An 18078-nucleotide genomic window follows, 5' to 3' on the forward strand; every position below is an offset into this window, starting at 1 on the left:
ATCTCAGTGAGTAATTTCCATAATTACAGTTTCTGAAAGAAAACTAAATATCCTCCAAAATCCTAGTTATGGGTGGGAATAGATGTGGGAAGGTGTGTGGGTGTGTGTGTGGGTCCCTTGCTGCTTTCAAGGATGCACAGATGAACTCCTGCAGCGCTTACCAGAGAACACTATATATCTATTTATGGTGATGGTGGCAGCATTAGTGATTAGTAAATTCCCAGTAGGTCAGTAAGTGGGCCAGCAGCCATGGAGGATGGCACAGAATTTTACAGACCTACATACTAATCAGAAAAATACAGCGCTCCCAAAGCGCCGGAGCTTGAATTTCTTATTGTCCCTACTCTCCATTCTCCTGCGTTATCCACTTCTTCCCGCCACTGGCGGTCCAACAAGAACCCACATCACAATTTCCTCGTGTCTGCTGGGCTATGAGAGTGGTACCCGCCGACCCCGCGGCGCGCCTGCGCACAGCGTCCTCTCGCGTGAATGCCCTGCGGCGGTGGCCGACACCCTGCGGACCGGGCCGGTGACCGGGTAAACCATTCTTTGCGTCCTCATGGAGCCGGCTACCACCCTGCTACCCTAAAGAACGTCCCTCCTCCCGCCGTCCGGGCCGTAAGTGAACCGCTGCGTGAGGCCTCAGTAAAGTTAACACCCAGGATCCCGGCGCAGGAAGGTGCAGCCAGGAGAAATCGCGCCGGGGGGTGGAGCCACGCCCCTCGCCAGCTCCAGGCCTCCCATTGGCTTACGTGCCTGTCCGTCAGCCGGCCCTAGCCGGCGCCTCTTTCTCCGCTACCTCTGCACTTGTGGGGCGGTCCCCGGCAGAGCAAGCCGGAGCTGGCGCCGGCTGCCAGGAGTTCTCGGGAGGCCGGGTAGGGCGGCGCCAGGGCCGAGCATCACAGGTTGTAGCGCCGGGGCCTCTCTACCTGCTGCACCACCTGGCTCCGGCCAGGCGTCCGGTAAGGCACCGAGCGGGCGGCCTGGCGCAGGGGGTGGTGGTGGGCGCGGGCCTTTCCGCCCGGGGCACCGCGCGTGCGGCCCGCCTTGAGGATGGGCAGCGGGGCGGAGGGAGGTATGCCGCACACTCTTGGGCTCTGGGCTGGCTAGTGCCAGGACACCCAGTTTTCCTCCTAGGAGTCCAGCCAGGTGGCTTCCAGAGCTCAAGCATCCCAGTCTCCTTTCCCCCTGTTCTGTGGAAAGGCATATTTTGTGGTTCGAAACCCCTTTGGCAAGATATATTTTTTATTTCTCAACCCAGCTCAGGGAGGCACAGGAGTGTGTGTGTGTGTGTGTGTGTGTGTGTGTGTGTGTGTGTGTGTGTGTGTGTGTTCCTTATTATAAAAGAAAGAGTTGTTGCAGTCTAGAAAATTCCCAGATTGGCGTAGTCCTGTTCATTATATGAAATGGCATCTGTGTACCGGTATTGGCAGGTGACCCAGAGTGGAGTGTGCATTTGTGGTTTTAGGTTCAACTTTATTTATTTATTTATTTTTGGTGCTGATGATCATTCTAGAAAATGTGTGCTGTTTGTGGTGAGAGCATGACCGAAACTATTGACCTCTGCAGACGTGCACCCTTAGTAACGTTGGATACCTGGAATTATCCTCTTAAATGCTTGTGGCAATCCCTTCTAAGCGAAGCAGTTAATAACTTTATTTCTGTTGGTGTAGGAATTGTTGGTAACCATAGCAGGCAGCACTGTTGCTAGAAATGGGCTGGGCACTGTTCTCTGAACAGGCAACCTCCGGAAAACCCTTTCAGTTAGTGCTGTTATCTCCCAGGAAATACTTCAGCAGGTTAAGTAACTGTTTCAAGACCGGAGTCTTCAGTAACAGAGGACTAGATTCAAACACACAGTCACAGCTGTGCTCCCTCTTAACCATGGGTCCTCCTTAAGCATTGTTTATGTTAAGTGATTGCAAAGTAATGCGATTTTATTTATAGTTTCCAAATATTCTGGAAGTTAAAGAAGCAGCCGATTGTATCCCTCCACCCCACCCCCCACACCCCGAATGAATCTTCTGTAAAACCAACTGGTTACATATCTGCTACACTGTTTTCAGAGATACAAGAAAACAGCTTACCTCTTTTAAAAATGGACTTGGAGCATTGATTTGTGTAGTTTTCAAAGTTGGACACAGAGGCCAGAAATGATGATATAATGCTTTATCATTGCTTTTCTTAGAAAGTTTCCATTCTTCTTCTCAAGCTGCTAATGAAGAAGCAGCTGTACACCCGTACAAGGAGTTTAGTATACTTAGGAAAAGTACATTCCAGAGTCATAAAGGACTCACCACTTCGGGGTTGTTGTATTTTTGTTTACTTGGTTGGTTGGTTTTTAGACAGGGTCTAATAGCCCAAGATGGCCTTGAATTCTGAGTTCTTGTGCCTCAATTCCCAAGTGCTGGGATTGCACACCTCTACCTTGCTTGTTTTAGAGGCTTTTTTTGTTGTTTAAATTGAAAGCCTCTCTGATTCTATTATGCCTAGTGTGTATTTAGTCCCATTTCAAAATTATCTATGCTAAACTTTACAATATGTTAAAATCATAACTCATTGAACTTGAAGCAAACTAGTTATGTTACACACACATATACACACACACCCACCCACCCACACACACACACACACTAAAATCTGTTGATCTTAGGGACAAAATCTGGGTTCAAAGTTACATTTGGTTTAATAAAAATGTAATTGTTTTATTGAAAGTTAACTAGTTTTTTTTTTTAAAGGTAATAGGCTTATGGCTGAAATGTGCTTATATGGCTGAAATTGATCAATGTTTCCAAACTTCAAAGTGAAGAGTGTGTTATTTCTGAAGATACTGCTTAGTATTTTCTATTGTCTGGATCTTCATGCTGTTCATATTCTCCTTCTTGACCTAGAAAGAGTGTGAGGTATTTTAAATGTTAATCTTGATTATCCTCACAGCTTCTTAATTTAATCATTAAAAAAATGTTGATTCAAAAACTCGGTGGCATTGAGAATGCAACTTCTGACTGTGTTAGCCAGGAGCAGTAAAACTTAATAAGGAACATTTATACAGCACTGCAGAAAGCGTTTTGAGTCTAATTTAAATTTAAACTGCCTTAACTCTACAGGAATGAAGAAAGGCCCTTGACTGGTTCTTGTTGTGAGCCATGAGAAGTGAAACTCAGTGAGGGTGTGACTTAACTATTAGCGGATACAGAAGTACCGAAACAAGGGGTTAAGTCCGGGCAGTTTGACTGTAGAGCTTACCCTTAGACCTCTCTCTTTCTTGGAAACACCTTCAAGTCAGGCGTAAGAAGATGACAGAACTATGTGTGCATATACTCCCATCGTTCTTTAAAAGTCTGCCCTCTGGGCTTTCCTTTCCCTTAGTGTGTGCTGTGACTAATTGTACTTAGTGTGGAAGCCACAGGCATTACTTCCCGATCATATTTTCTGAGACAGGATCTCTCACTAACCCTAGAGTGTAGAGGAATGTTAATATAGAACATGGCTGCTCTGGGAAGAGATCGCATCCAAAGACCTAGGTCTATGTGATTCGGCTGGCAAGAGATCACATCCAAAGACCTTCTAAGTCTGTGTGATCCGCCTGGCAAGAGATCACATCCAAAGACCTTCTAAGTCTGTGTGATCCGCCTGGCAAGAGATCACATCCAAAGACCTTCTAAGTCTGTGTGATCCGCCTGGCAAGAGATCACATCCAAAGACCTTCTAGGTCTGTGTGACCTGGCTGGAATACAAGCATGCCTTTAATGCAGGAGACAGAGGCAGACAGATCTGAATTCAAGGCCAGCCTGGTATAGAGCAAATATCAGATAAAGAAAAGCTTAGGTCCAAGCATGATGATACATGCCTTGAATCCCAAATGAAGGTAAAATTAGTTTGTAGAAGGAAGCACCCATCTTTGAAAGTGATGTCTGATTGAGTGTCAGAAAGGTGACGAATCAGAGAAGATTTGACAGAATAGGATACACCCAACTCCCGAGAGAAGAGAGGGGAAAGGAAAGGTACTTAACGGAGCAGTGCAGAGAGAGGAGGCAGTTGTACCAGGACAGTAATAGAGAGATTGAGTTGCAGAGAGAGAGAACTCAGGTGAAGATGGAACAGGCCAGAAAATGAGAAGAAGCCAGAAGATTCGAGGAGATTGCTGAGTTAGTTTGAGGCCAACCAGAGCAATTCTAGGCTGAGAGAGAAGCCAGATTAAATAAGTCAGCTGGGGGAAGATTTTGATCCAGAACAAACTGGCTTGAACCAGCCAGCCCAGAGCTCAGAAAGAACAAGTAAGGGTGAGATTTTTTTTAAGCAGTAAGTCTCAGAGGCTGAAAACATTCTAAACCTAGAACCTTCTAAGACTAGCCCTAGGCCAGCAGAAGGAGGCAGTAGGCTTCCCAGACAACAATCTGGGACAATTCCCAGACAAAAGCCAGGAGAATAAAAGCTACTTTTGCACTAGAGTTGACCTTTGTCTAAATTGACTAGCAAGCCTCTCCTTGGACAAGGTCTGCTGTCTCAGTCCCCGTCCCCTGGCACTGGGGTTACATGCTCCTATGTAACTGGCCTGTTATATGTGGGTGTTAGGGATTCAAACTCCGGTCCTCATGATTGTGATGCAAGCACTTTACTCATTGAACCATCTCCCCAGCCCTCACTTTATTGAGAAAAATGAACATTCTAATGGAGTGGTAGGTTTCCAGATTAAACATCGTGAATAGCTTGTTGTTGTTGTTTTGTTTTTAAGTGTGTGTGTGTGTGTGTGTGTAATTCAGGCTGAGGATGTAGTTTAGTTGGAGTGGTTGTCCAGTGTGCAGATGCCCTGGGTTTGCTGTTCAGCACAGCAGGAGAACTAGCTGGGTGGTGGTGCGGCCCTGCAAAGTGGAGGCAGGGGGATTGAAAGCTTGAGGCCTGAGATATAAGACTTCTCTTAAAGAAAGAAACAGAGCACTAAAGATCTAGGAGAATGTAGGATAGAGAACTTGCTTAACTAGAGGGAAAGGAACTAACTACATAAAATATGAAGAAACAAACAAACCTAACCAAAGGTTCAAGGCCTGTAATTTGGAGCATGAAGGGAAAACCAGACCAGGAGCCCAAACAGTAACCCAAGCAACTTAAGCAGGGTGAAATAGCGCATGGCAGTTCCTGTCCATGGGCTTCCATGGTTTCTACAAATTAAGTTCAAGGAAGGTGGGACTATTGTAATTTGGAGGAAATCTGTTTAAGGACGCAAATCCACTGAGAGCCTGGTTGACTTTAAGGCTGTGGACTTGGGTCACATGTCTGTAATCTTCTGCTGTAGGCAGGAAGCTCAAGGAGAGAGGTGTGCTGCCTGTAGTGCCACCACTCAGCGCCTGAGGCAGGAGATGATTTACTTGATTTCAGTCTACAGAGTGTAACCCTACCCCTCCCACCCCCAGAGAGGGGAAGAGACCACAAGACAAAACAACCCCCCCCCATCCAGAAGAAATGATAGTGGGGCGAGGGGGCTTGTTGGGCGAATGCCAGTGGGAGGTAAGAGGGCGAGAAGGGATGTGTGCATGGTGTACCAGAGTGCATTATATACATGTATAGGATGACAAACAATAGCATTTTTAAAGGCCAAAAGAAAAAAAAAATCTGGGTCATATCTACATATTCTGTGCTATGAAATGTATTTGGTCTGTGTCCTGTTCTTTGCTGGAAAGGCAAAACATTTGGAGTTTGTTGAGTGATAGGAATGTCATTTGTCATTCTTTTTAAAAATATTTGTTTATGATGTATATAGTGCTCTGCCAGCATGCCAGAAGAGGGCACCAGATCACATTATAGGTGGTTGTGAGCCACCATGTGGTTGCTGGGAATTGAACTCAGGACCTCTGGAAGAGCAGTCAGTTCTCTTAACCTCTGAGCCATCTCTCCAGCCCGTCATTTGTCATTCTTGGTAAGACTTTTTGATCACACCATTTTATGCTAATGACATACCTGGATAGAGTTCCCGAAGAGCTCCAGGATGGGGCTGGGCACTGCAGGGACCAGAGGACTGGCACATCCAGCCTCACCCATGATCTGGGAAGGGTGAGGCTGGACATTAAGCTCTATAAAGCCTCCTGAATCAGAAGAGTTCATGCGCTTCCGGGCTGCCAAGCACGTGGAAGAGCAGGGAAGGCAGTGTACCTTGCTTCATTGTACTTTGCACAGCATATCTCTACACCTTGCTATTCATCTGCATCCTTCATGTAGTTTTTTGTAATTGAACAGTAAGTTTAGTAAGCCTTCCTCTGAGTGCTGCGAACCATTCTCTAGCAAACTCTCCACACTGTAGGAAGCCTCTTGATGAGACGTGGCGGTGACAATCTACTAGTTAGAGTTGGCAACTGGAGTGGGGCCAGTCTTGTGAGTGTGGGTCCTTAACCCATTGATTGACACCACGTCTGTGTAGTATCACAGTTGACTGGAATTACAGAGCATCCTTGTTACCTGCTGTAGAATCGTTTGTATTGGAATAAGTCCCTATGTACATGCGGCCAGAGATTTTCTGTACTGAACATAGAGAAGAAGAGAGTTGCTGTATCCTCACAGACTTGGTGACTGAAATGTGGGAGGAGATTAAAAAGTTTTCTCTTTACAGATAAATATGTAGTTTTGTTCCTTAGTCGTTCTATAGGTAGTAAGTCCATTGACCAAGACAGGAAGTAAGTTACAGTCCTTGTTTCCAGAGCAGTGGGGAGCTTCATGGGAGGGAAAACAATTCACTCTTTTTTTAACCTTGGGTCTTCAAGTTTCCATGTGTCAATGAAAAGTCATTTTAAATCTGAAGAAATGAGGCGATTGGTTTTCAGACTTCCAAGTTCTGTGGTCTTCAGACAGTAAGATTAGGTCTCTTTATGGATAGTCAGGCCATGTATAGATAAAAGTAAAATCTTAGGAATGATTTAAAAAATTATGTGAAATGAAAATTGAAAGTCACAATCACTTCTGTCCTTTCAGCTCTCCTGTCACTCCTGGTCTTAATATATGTGTTTATTTGTAAATGTTTTTTAAGTGTGTTGTCCCTGTTACATGTGAACAGTCTTCACTACACACAACTATCTTTTGCCATCTTTTCTCTCTTAAAAGAAACCACAGCTGCATTTTACTTGCTGTCTAGAATTGGATCAGCTTTTCTTAAGGTTCACACTTAATGCTTAAATTTCTTCCCTAAAGTTGAACAAGTTCATGTCTGTCTTAGCCTTTTATGTATAAGGATTTTTCACTTTCTTCAATAGCAGAAAAACCTTTGATTGACACATTCTTTTCACTAGTTCCTTACTTGTATCCATGGCTGTGTAAGGTGAGTGAAACATCTGTGGCAGAGTTGGAAGTCTTCAGCTTTGCTTTCTATCTGGTTACACTGTAGACGTGAGTGTTAGTGGGGCTCCAAGCCTTACCCAGATCCCATGGAAACAGTGTATCCCACCTTCCTTCTGATTTCTGGTAGAAGGCAGAAAACAGCTTCAACAGTTACTTGGAAAGTGCAGCATTTCAGTGTGAATGACTAAGTGTTCTACAATACTTTGAAAACTAACCTTGTTTACATTTGCTAATCTCTAGATTGAAATAGTTGTAGAAAATAATTCAGAAATGCTGCTAATTTCTAGGTCCATAGGGTGTGTGTCCAAGTAAAACACAGAAAGGAAATTTCTTTTCTTTTTTAGAATTTATTTTTATTTTATGTGCTTTGGTATTTTGTCTACATGCATGTCTGTGTGAGGGTGTCAGATCTTAGAGTTACACATAGTTGTGAGCTGCCATGTGGTTGCTGGCAATTGAGTACTGGTCCTCTGGAAGAACATTCAGTGCTCTTAACCACTGAGCCATCTCTCCAGCCCACAGGTAGGAGATTTTTCTATCCTTCAGATGACAGGGTTTTTGTAGCCTCTGCAGTTATGGGTCAACAGCATTATTTTAGGTAAAGATCTAGTGGGTAAAGATTTCAGGCTTTCTGAGCCACATGTCTTCTTTGTATTTTGTTTCTACTTTGTGTATGTTTTTGCAACCCTATAAAATGTGAAAACCATTCTTAGGTCAAGGACCCCATACAAACAGGCCAGACATAGCCTGTTGCATTTAGAAAAGCACTCCCATCTTTGATTGCCTAACTAAATACCATAAAACAGTATTGCTTTGCCCATAAAACACTATAGTCTTGAGACACTTTGAAGCTAGTGTCTTGTTTAATTGTAACATTTAAAGTGTGGTGCACATTTTTCTTCCCTAGAGAATTCCCACTATTTGAGGATCATCTGTGGGAAGCAGGAGGGGAAACTAAAACCTGGGAGGAACCGAGGAGGCAACACTGTCTCTGATCCAAGAAGGCAACACAGTCATTGCAGCTTCTGTGAAAGCTGGAAACACCATATTTGGTGATTGCTCCTTAAGAATTGTTTTTAGTCGTTAAGCTTTCTATTTTATTGCTTAGTCCGGCAGTCCTTTGGCTTTGAACTCCTACTTAGCAGAGGTTCCTCCCATTTAGGAGGAAGCTTGAAAAGGGAACTAGAGAAGACAAAAGACGTTCCATAACATCAGCAGATAGACAGCCAGGCGCTACCCGTTTCAGTCTTCCTTAAGGTCTTATAATAAATCTGATGGGTATTTTGGCATTAGCTGGTACAATGGACACTTTTGTATAGGTTTCTTTTTTTACATAATTTCAGAAGATACATATATATATATATATTTTTTTTCGAGACAAGGTTTCTCTGTGTAGCCTTGGCTGTCCTGGACTAACTTTGTAGACCAGGCTGGCCTCGAACTTACAGCAATCCGCCTGCCTTTGCCTCCCAAGTGCTGGGATTAAAGGCGTGCGCCACCACCGCCCGGCTAGAAGATGTATTTTATAATGTATCAGGCCCCTTCCCCTGCCACTTTGTAACATGCATTCAAAGTGGAATGTGTTGCCTGTGGTTACTGTACATTTGCTTTTTTCGATGCTGTAATCAAAACCTGACCCTCCTCCCACCCACCCCCCAAAAAACTTATAAAGAGAAGGGTTTATCTTGTGTAAAGCCATCGTGGCAGGGAAAACATGGCCGAATTCATGGTGGCAGGAAGAGCTTGTGGCTGGGACCAAGGAGCAGAGGGAGATGAAGGTTGGTTTCATCTTTTTCCCCTTTTCATTCAGTCCAGGATCCCAGCCCATGCCATGGTGTCACCCACGTTCAGGGTAGGCTTTCCCACTAAACTTATATGGAAGAAATGGGCTCACAGACCCCTAAGTCCAATCAAGTTGACAGTAAAGTGTAGCTCAGTTACAAAGGTCAGGAAGTGTAAAGGTCTGCCTTCAGCAGTGCGTCGCCTTGCTTGCCAGCTGTCTCAGTGATGTCTTAAAAAAAACAAAAACCAACTTCTTATTTATTCTTTTTGTTTTCAGACCATGTATCCTCATCTCCTCATCCCTTTGTACCTGCCCCCTCAGCCCTTGAAACCTCCCTTCCCCCACCCCCCCAAAAAAGAAAATAAAGCTAAAAATAGAAAAAAAAATAAACCAAAACTCTCTCTGTGGAAGCTGCAGAGTGTCCACAGTGTGCCCTTTGTCCACACTTCTTTACTTGGAAAGGCTCATTGCAGTGAGTCACTGGTGTGGTTGGAGGCCTCTGGCTTCTGCTACATCAATACTGGAGCCTCACTGGGACTCCTCTAGGACATCCTGTTGTTGCTCTGTGTCATGGAGATGCTGCAGCTTTGGATCTGTAGGACCAGCCCCTTCATGCACTCCAGCAGTTCATGCATGGGGTAGATGTTGGGGTGGGCCAACTCAAAGCTCTGGATCTGGACCAGGGCGGAAGCTGAGCTCGTCAGCCTGCCGGCTCTCACACACCCACACCACCAGGAAGAGCTCACCCAATGCTTGCTGCCGCTGGCAAGGGGCGGAGCCAACTCTCAGTGCCCTTGGCCCAGCTCACTAGCAGCACCCGTGCCACCAGGGCCAGCTGTGTTGTACTGCCCAGGTGAGGTGGAGGGCCTGCTGCCAAGTGCTACAGCCAGTAAGAGGAGCGAGGCCAGCTTTACTCTGCCTTTGGATAGCAACATGGTCCTAGGCAGCAGGGACATCCACATGGTCTTTGATGGTAATTTGGGCCGTGGACATCAACATAGATCCAGACGTGGCCCCCAGTGGCAACATGGGCTGGGCCTTCACCCTGGCCTCAGGTGGCAGGGCAGGCTACTCACGTCAGAATGTTCCTCTCCCCTCTTGAGTCTCCAGTTCCACCTCTCTTCGTGGAGCCCAAACTGTTCTTCTCTCTCCCATCTGTCTACCACAAACTCGCACATTGTAGTGGCTCCCGCTGCAGGCAGCCACTCGGCTGGTGGCCTCTCCCAGGGATGCCTTTGAACCAAATAAGGCATTTTTCAATACGCAGTGAGCATCCACATTCGCTTTTGAAAATGGGTAGAGTGCAGTGTGTTTCTTTTCCTTTTTGGTTTTTCAAGACAGGATCTCTCTTTGTAGCCTTGGCTGCCCTGGACTCACTTTGTAGACCAGGCTGGCCTTGAACTCACAGATATCTGCCTGCCTCTGCCACCCTGAGTGCTGGGATACAGGCATGCCCCACGGTGCCCAGCTGCTGTGTGTTTCTTACTAGCACTTTGTTTTCCAGGTGAGAGAAAAGATGTTTTCCCGGTTAAGAGCCACTGTCACTCCTTGTGCTTTGACATGCCGTCGTTTGCACCTGAAGGAGAAAGGCAAGCCACTCATGTTGAATCCAAGAACAAACAAGGTCAGTAGCATTGGCGCCAACATCATTTATCTTCTTGGTAGAGGTGTGCTTTTAGACTGACAAGCCTGAAGATTTTGTATCTGTAGCTGTACAGCTAAGGCCTTTGGCAGAGGGTTGCTTTTTCTACACCGTATCCTTACCTTCAGCTGTTCATGCCTTCTAAGTTTTACTCTTCACAACTTTTACTACCAGAAAGGCTTGACTGCTTCCTAGTGCTAGGCAAATGCAGTAAAATAATAACGGCATCGGAACACCTCAGAATGCCGCTACTGCCAGGACTTTTGGCATGAGGGGACAGGTAGGCTTACCTAGCTTGCAGCAGGGACTCAGCCTGGGACAGTTAGGCCTTTGCATGGCTGGGTAAAGCTGTGGCCTAGAACCTTTATTGAACCCCCGGCTTCTGCCCATCTTTTTGGACACAAATTATTGTATATGTTTTTGGCCATTACTCCAGCAAATCCCACGAAGGTGAAAACCCCATTGTCTTTTATATTATCACTAGTAGGGCAGAAGCCAGGGCAATAAGAGGTCCCGCCAGGCATGCATTCACCTTTTTTTTTTTTTTTTTTTTTAAAGCTGGGCTCAATACGCAAATCCTGCTTAGTTAGTGGTCATATGAAATACTAAACAGGATCTATAGGGGTAGACTTTGGGTTTTGACTCCAGTTCTGAGCTTTATTTACTGTATGACACTGGTGCCTGAATAAGGTCTCTTGGCAGCTCACCTCATGTCATCTGGGGGGAAAAATGGCGCAACTGTAGCTCCGGCTCGTTGAGATTTTATATGGCGGGAACAGAGCAGGGATTTTGGCATGCTTTGCATAGTGGCTGGGGAGTGCTTCAGTGGCGGAGTGCGTGCTCATCCTGTTCTCAGGACTCAGCACCACAGAAAGGGGCATTAAGAGCATGTAACTCTGGGTAAATGCGCACATAAAATATTTTAAAATGTAATTCTGAAGAAATTCCTTAGGGAAAGCTTGTGGGAGGATGATTTGTCACATCATGTGACATATTCCTTTTGGGCAATGGTGCCTTGAGATTAAAGGTGTGATCTATTTTTAAAGACTTGCCCTAAAAAAAATTGCCAATCCATTTTTTATAAGAGAAAAAAATATGAGCTGTTTAGTATAACGTGTTTATAGGAGTCTCAGGCTCTCAAGGAGCGTGAGGTGCTGAGCACTGCTCTTATCAGCATGCTTAATAACGGCCAGAGAGTCATGCAAGCTGTGCCCCTTACCCCTTCTTGCTTTTCCTCTGCCTCCAAATCATACTTGCTCTTTAACCTGTAACTCGTTCCTAATGCAGGACCAGAGGCCTAGTGTAAAGAAAGAGCACCAGCCTAGCATGCCTAGGGACTGGATCCGTCCCCTAAAACACTACAAAGCCTAACTAAGCCGAACACCAGTGACCTTTTCACACCACCACAGACGGGGTAGTTGTTCCTTCTCCAAAACCCTGCAGCAGCTTGTGACCCCGTTCCTGTGGCATCACCAGCTTCTGCACTGTTTTTCCTATCTTAAGATAGGAGGTTTTCCTTTACAGTCCCTGTTTCTTTGGGGCAGCACTGTTCGTCTACTTTGTATCTTTTTTAATGTCTTACATTAGCCATTTTGTAAATAGATCAGATTTACCTATTTGTCTTACTCTGTGTGTGCCTGTGTCTGTGTGTTTGTATCCATCTGTTAGTGTGCCTGTGCAGAGGCAGGGGTGTAAAAAATCCTCTGGCGCTGTTACAAGTGGTTGTGAGCCCCTTGATGGGGGAGCTGGGAATTGAGCTTGAGTTCCATTGAGAGCAGCAAGTCCTCTGACCTGCAGAGCCATCTCTCCAGAGCACCATGCCTGGCTTCTTAGAGTGATAGATGTCTGTCTCTTGTTTCTTTCTTTCTTTCTCTTCTCCAGTTCCAGCACTGAGTATGAATCAAACTCATACTCAGGGATGAGTTTGGCAAGCCCCTATCCCTGAGCTGTGCCTCAGTTGTACTTTATAGTAACATTGGATGGTGTTTTTTGTTACATGTAGCTAATGAAGCCAATGATTAGACAAAGACTACAATGTCAGGAGCTAGTACCATGTAGTTCCTGGGCTTGCTAAGGGCTGTGTTGTATGGTGTATGTACAGCTGCGTCACTCCTGCTCCTGCTCACATAGCCTGCAGGTTTGCTTCCTGTAAACGTTCCAGGAAGAGCTTCCTTGCTTTTTCAAGTCTTTCCTGTTGAATTTCCCCATATACCTCATAGCTTTTCATTGCCTCACTCCTATGGACATTTTATTCCCTAAGCTTTTTCCTTTTTTTTTTTTCCCTCTTCCCTAAGCTTTTTCCTATACAGGTTTTCACTTATGTAGGTGTATTTTTTTTAAATCTTATTTTATTGGGTTCTTATACCTCTCACCCTTCCAAACCCCCTTATTCCACCCTAACCTCTTCCGACCCCCCCCCAACACCAGGTGGGAGAGAAGGAAGGTTAGAGGGGGAGGGGCGCAGACCTCCATTGGCTACTTTCTGCTGACTAGGGACTTAGAGCTCCTTGAGGCAAGTCCAGTTTTTGTTGTCAGAATAGCACCACCTTCTTCTTTTGGTAGCTTTTCTTGTGACCACTTGAAGAATCGCAGCAGCAGCAGCAACCAGGAGCCACCACCACCACCACTGTTGTCGCTGTCGTCCTCCTCCTTTGCTGCTGCTTCCTCCTCCTCTTCTCCACTGCTTCCCCCCCCCCCTGGTCTCTCCGGGCTCTGGCATTTATCCCTTCTCAAAAGTTCCCAGAATTCCAGACATCATCTATCCTCAGCTGGCAAAATCGCACCCCAGCTAGTGCACAAGACAAATCACCAGCCACGAGGCAGCCTCTTATCCCACACCTGGGGTTAAAACAAAAAACATGGGTACTGGAGAGATGGCTCAGAGGTTAAGAGCACTGACTGCTCTTCCAGAGGTCATGAGTTCAATTCCCAGCAACCACATGGTGGCTCATAACCCTCTCTAATGTGATCTGATGCCCTCTTCTTGCCTGCAGATGTACATGCAGATAGAGCACTGTATATATAATAATAAATAATAAATCTTTAAAAACAAAACAAAACAAAAAATATAACATAACTGGGTTCTTAGAGAAACCAATACCCTCACCACACAGTTAGCCTGTTGTTTACTGTCAGTATTATACAGTGTTTCAAGCTGTTGCTTGAAACTTCAGTCCAGTGGCTTTTCCTAGTTATTTACTTCCTGATTGTTTTTATTTTCTAGAGCTAAAAAAAAAAAAGTTGATTTTGATTCTTTGGCCAATGATCTTACCCCTTTTACAGAGGAAAGAATGTTCAGAAATCCATACCCAAGCATTTTTTGCTGAGTTATTCTAATATAATTTATCCCACAGCTAAAAACTGGAAATTGAGTATATTCTGATATAGACTTAATTTTTACCTGTATTTTGATGCTTTCACTTATGGGTTACATGAATCTGTTTTAGGTAATGGGTTAACAGTGTGCTTTGATTGGCAGCTCTGTGGTATATAGTATAGACATACCACAGGTTCCTTACCGCATAGATGATGAACTTTTAGTTTGTAATAGCCAAGAGATCTAGCCGCATGTTAGACCTAGTCACTGATATACACATATACATATGCTGTATTCCCTAGGTATCTGGGTATTTCTTTGGAATGGCTATGTGCAGGCCATATTTCTTTTCTTTTCTTTTCTAAAGATTTATTTATTACATATACAGCGTTCTGCTTGCATGTACACCTACCTGTACACTGGAAGAGGGCATCAAATCTCATTATAGATGGTTTTGAGCCACCATGTGGTTGCTGGGAATTGAACTCAGGACCTCTGGAAGAGCAGACAGTGCTCTTAACTGCTTAGCCATCTCTCCAGCCCCAGGCCATATTTCTTAATTAGAGTATGTGCATTAAGGTATTTAAGTGTAGCTGAGCGTGGTGGCTCATGCCTTTAGTCTAGGCCTTAAGGTCAAGGCCTGCCTGGTCTATGGAGCAAGTTCCAGGCCTACACAGAAGCTCTGTATCAAATAAACAAAACAAGCAGAAAGAACATTTGGGTATGCTTTTGGCTGTCTTCCAGAAGCATCCATTAGATTAGTTACACTCCCCTCTCAGAGGTCACTCTTTCCATATGCTCATCAGTATGTGATGTCATCAATCTTAAAATATTCTGAGAATCCTGGGATAGGTATTTTACTTTTTATAATTTTCCACTTGAATTATATTTAAAGGACAGTGCTGTTGGTGCTGTAGTTAGTACTAATTTTTATTATTTATTTCTGTTTTTAGGGGATGGCGTTTACGTTACAAGAACGACAAATGCTTGGTCTTCAAGGACTTTTACCTCCTAAAATAGAGACACAAGATATTCAAGCCTTACGATTCCATAGAAACTTGAAAAAAATGACTAGCCCTTTGGAAAAGTAAGAGTTGATTGGATGGCAGTCTTTTATTAGAATCACAATGTGATTGTTTATGGTAGGAGAGATGTCCACTCTGACAGTGACGTTTGTTCTTTTATCAGTTTACTCCTCCTGCGATGATTGTGTCTTCTTTATTTTTAGGGTGTACTTACCACTGATCACTGTAGTAGAACTTGGGATTGAGTTCTGTGCCAGTGGTAATCACTTGGATTCACGTTCCACGTGCGATTAGAACATTGGAAACATGGGGCATCATCTGATCTGCTCACACTTTATCCCACAGCTTTCATTGGTCTCCCACGCTGTGTGTGACCTTCTGCTGATAGCTTTAGAAGTGTGAGAATCCAGGGGTAAACGGCTACGTCTGGAGAGGGCATTCTTGCTGGTAGACACTGTAGAGTCTTTTTTTGTTGTTGTTTTTTTTGTTTGTTTGTTTTTTGATTTTTGATTTTTGTTTTTTTGAGACAGGGTCTCTCTGTGTAGCCCTGGCTGTCCTGGACTCACTTTGTAGACCAGGATGGCCTTGAACTCACAGCAATCCGCCCACTTCTGCCTCCCGAGTGCTGGGATTAAAGGCATGTGCCACTACGCCCGGCAGTACTGTAGATTCTTGAGGTTGCGTGGGACATCAAATAGTGAGGGGACTGTCTTTTAGAAATAGGTTCCATCTGCCGATAACTAACCTGTTCCCTTGATAGCCCAGGAACTAACCCAGTAGCAGACAGCGCTGCCCTCTCGGCGTTCAGCAGCAGATAGCTAAGCTGTGACTGTAACTGTGCTCGCTCTGTACTGTAGTCTATGCTGTGGCAGAAAAATTGTGCACGTGGGGTCTGTTCTGGAAGCATGAGAGGCATGTAGCCTGACTTGGGGAATCAGGTGAAAGTTCCTAGAGAAAGTGATACCTGGGCTGAAATGTAAAGTGTGTTGTAGTTAACAAACATCACAATGAGAAAGGGCAGGGAGAGGGGGCAGGCTGAATTCGGGACTGACTGTTGGAGTAAAAGTGAACATCGCAGGCCTGTGAGTGTAGTGCCATTGATGTGACCGGATAGGAGGAGAGCTGCACTGAGAAGTGAGTGCGTGAGGAGAAAATGTAATCTACTCTGAAGAAGTTCAAGTCAGAGACGGGAGACAGACATTGAGCCGTAAAGAAAGTGGAACCATTAAAAAGTCTGGTTTAAATAGTCTCACCAGAAGAAAAGCTGTACATTCATAGTTGCACAGAACAGACTCAGGAGAAACTGCTGCAGCAAGGTTCCAGAGGACGGCAGAGGGTCACGTGCAGAGGTGGAAGCACTGCAGTAATCCCGGGCGGAGATCACACACTAGGTGTGCTAGTGATTGCTCTGACTCATACCCACTGCCTGGGCTTTCTTTGTGAAATGCAATATGAATGTTCCAGATAGAATACAGAAGGGCTGAGGTCAGACAGGGAAAGCCCAGTCAGTTAGGAGGAGACACTGAGCCCTGAAGTGAAGGCCCTCAACGTTAGATAGGGTAAAAAGAGCAACTCTGATGTGGTCCATAATGCTTGCTTCTCAAGTGTTGCTGCGCTTGAGGATCTGAGGCAGAAGGAGCAGAGTTGTAAGCTCAAGGTAAGCCTGGGACACACAGTGAGGCCTAGCCTGAACAAAGCAGCATGAGGGCAGGCCCTGAGGGCCTTGTGGGACGCTCCCTTGTAGTGATGTCATTCTCTAGTGCTGTTCTTTTCTACAGAAAAGGAGAGCTGTGGTTTGGGTGTTGGGGCATTGTCGAAAGATTCTCATTGTAAAGTGAAATCAGCCTGTTTGTCTGGAGTTGAGTGTCTGGGAGCAAAGCCACGCTCGCACGCCATGGTAGGGTTGTGTGGTGGTAGAGGTGTGTGTAGGCTTAACTTTGCAAATGGTGAGATTGCCAAGAGTGAGAGAACTGACCCTGAGGTACACAGTGGAGGATGAGTTGTACCCTGGGGGACCTGGTAAAATGGGAGAAATGGACGTGCTGAGGAAAGTAGAGATTTTACAACACTGGGAAGTAAGGCATGGACTAGCTAGCCGAATACTGGTGGGTAAACAGGTAGGGCTGTGGTCAGTGTGGAATTCAAGGCAGATGTCAGCCCTAGGTTTTAAGAGCTTGAGGCAAGAAACAGAAGAGTGACTAAAGCAGAATGAAGGTGAGATGGTGGCCTAAGGAGGCCAAGGAAGTGCCCAGCTTCCCGCCCGTGTGCCTGGTGGGTCACCTGTCTCTTTTCTTTAACCTTCTTGTAGTCTCTTTCAGAAAGCTGTCTTTTCCATTTTGTAGCCCTGATTGCTTTTGGTCATTTCCGTATAGTGAAGAGAAGTCTTCTCTTTAATTCCTACCTATTTATGTCATTTTTGTCCTCAGTAGCAATATGGAAACTACAGTTCATTTGCATATGGCTTACTTGTATATTCACCAAATAAAATAAAGAAATAGAGAAGTCTCAGCCTAAGATGGAGGTGTGCTCTAATCAGCCATTTGCAAACTGAAAATACTATAAGGTGAATGTGTGTTTAGTACACCCGGCCTACCAAATAATAGCTCAACAGCACAATCCATTTCAGAGCGAATTTCTAGCCTTGATTGCATGGCTTCCTGGAAGCTGTTGCTCCCTATAGCTCCCAGCATAAGAGAGAATATTTGCATATAACCTACATATATATCTTCCCTTTTATAGATAATCACTTCTTATGATGGGTCAGTTTAGGATTTAAAAAGAACAGTGGGGCCAGGCGTGGTGGCGCACACCTTTAATCCCAGCACTCAGGAGGCAGAGGCAGGCAGATTGATGTGAGTTCAAGTCCAGCCTGGTCTTCAAAGCGAGTCCAGGACAGCCAAGACTACACAGAGGAACCCTGTCTCAAAAAACCAAAAACCCAACCAAAACAAAACGAACAGTGGAAAAGCAGTGTGAAGTTGAATACAGA

General features: G+C 45.0%; 1 protein-coding gene across 1 annotated transcript in view; it reads left to right on the forward strand.

The window, feature by feature from the left end:
• The first annotated feature begins 489 nt into the window (after positions 1–489).
• The window catches only part of ME2 (malic enzyme 2), a 48590-nt gene continuing 31001 nt past the window's right edge, over positions 490–18078 (forward strand). Inside the window, exons 1-3 of the mRNA XM_084781035.1 lie at positions 490–962; positions 10611–10730; positions 15018–15151. Of these exons, the coding sequence (XP_084637161.1) occupies positions 10623–10730; positions 15018–15151 (242 nt within the window). The 5' untranslated portion in view covers positions 490–962; positions 10611–10622. The remainder of the gene's footprint in view (positions 963–10610; positions 10731–15017; positions 15152–18078) is intronic.

The sequence above is a fragment of the Acomys minous genome, assembly GCF_964271855.1.
Source record: "Acomys minous genome assembly, chromosome: 4".
Classification (NCBI taxonomy): Eukaryota; Metazoa; Chordata; class Mammalia; order Rodentia; family Muridae; genus Acomys; species Acomys minous.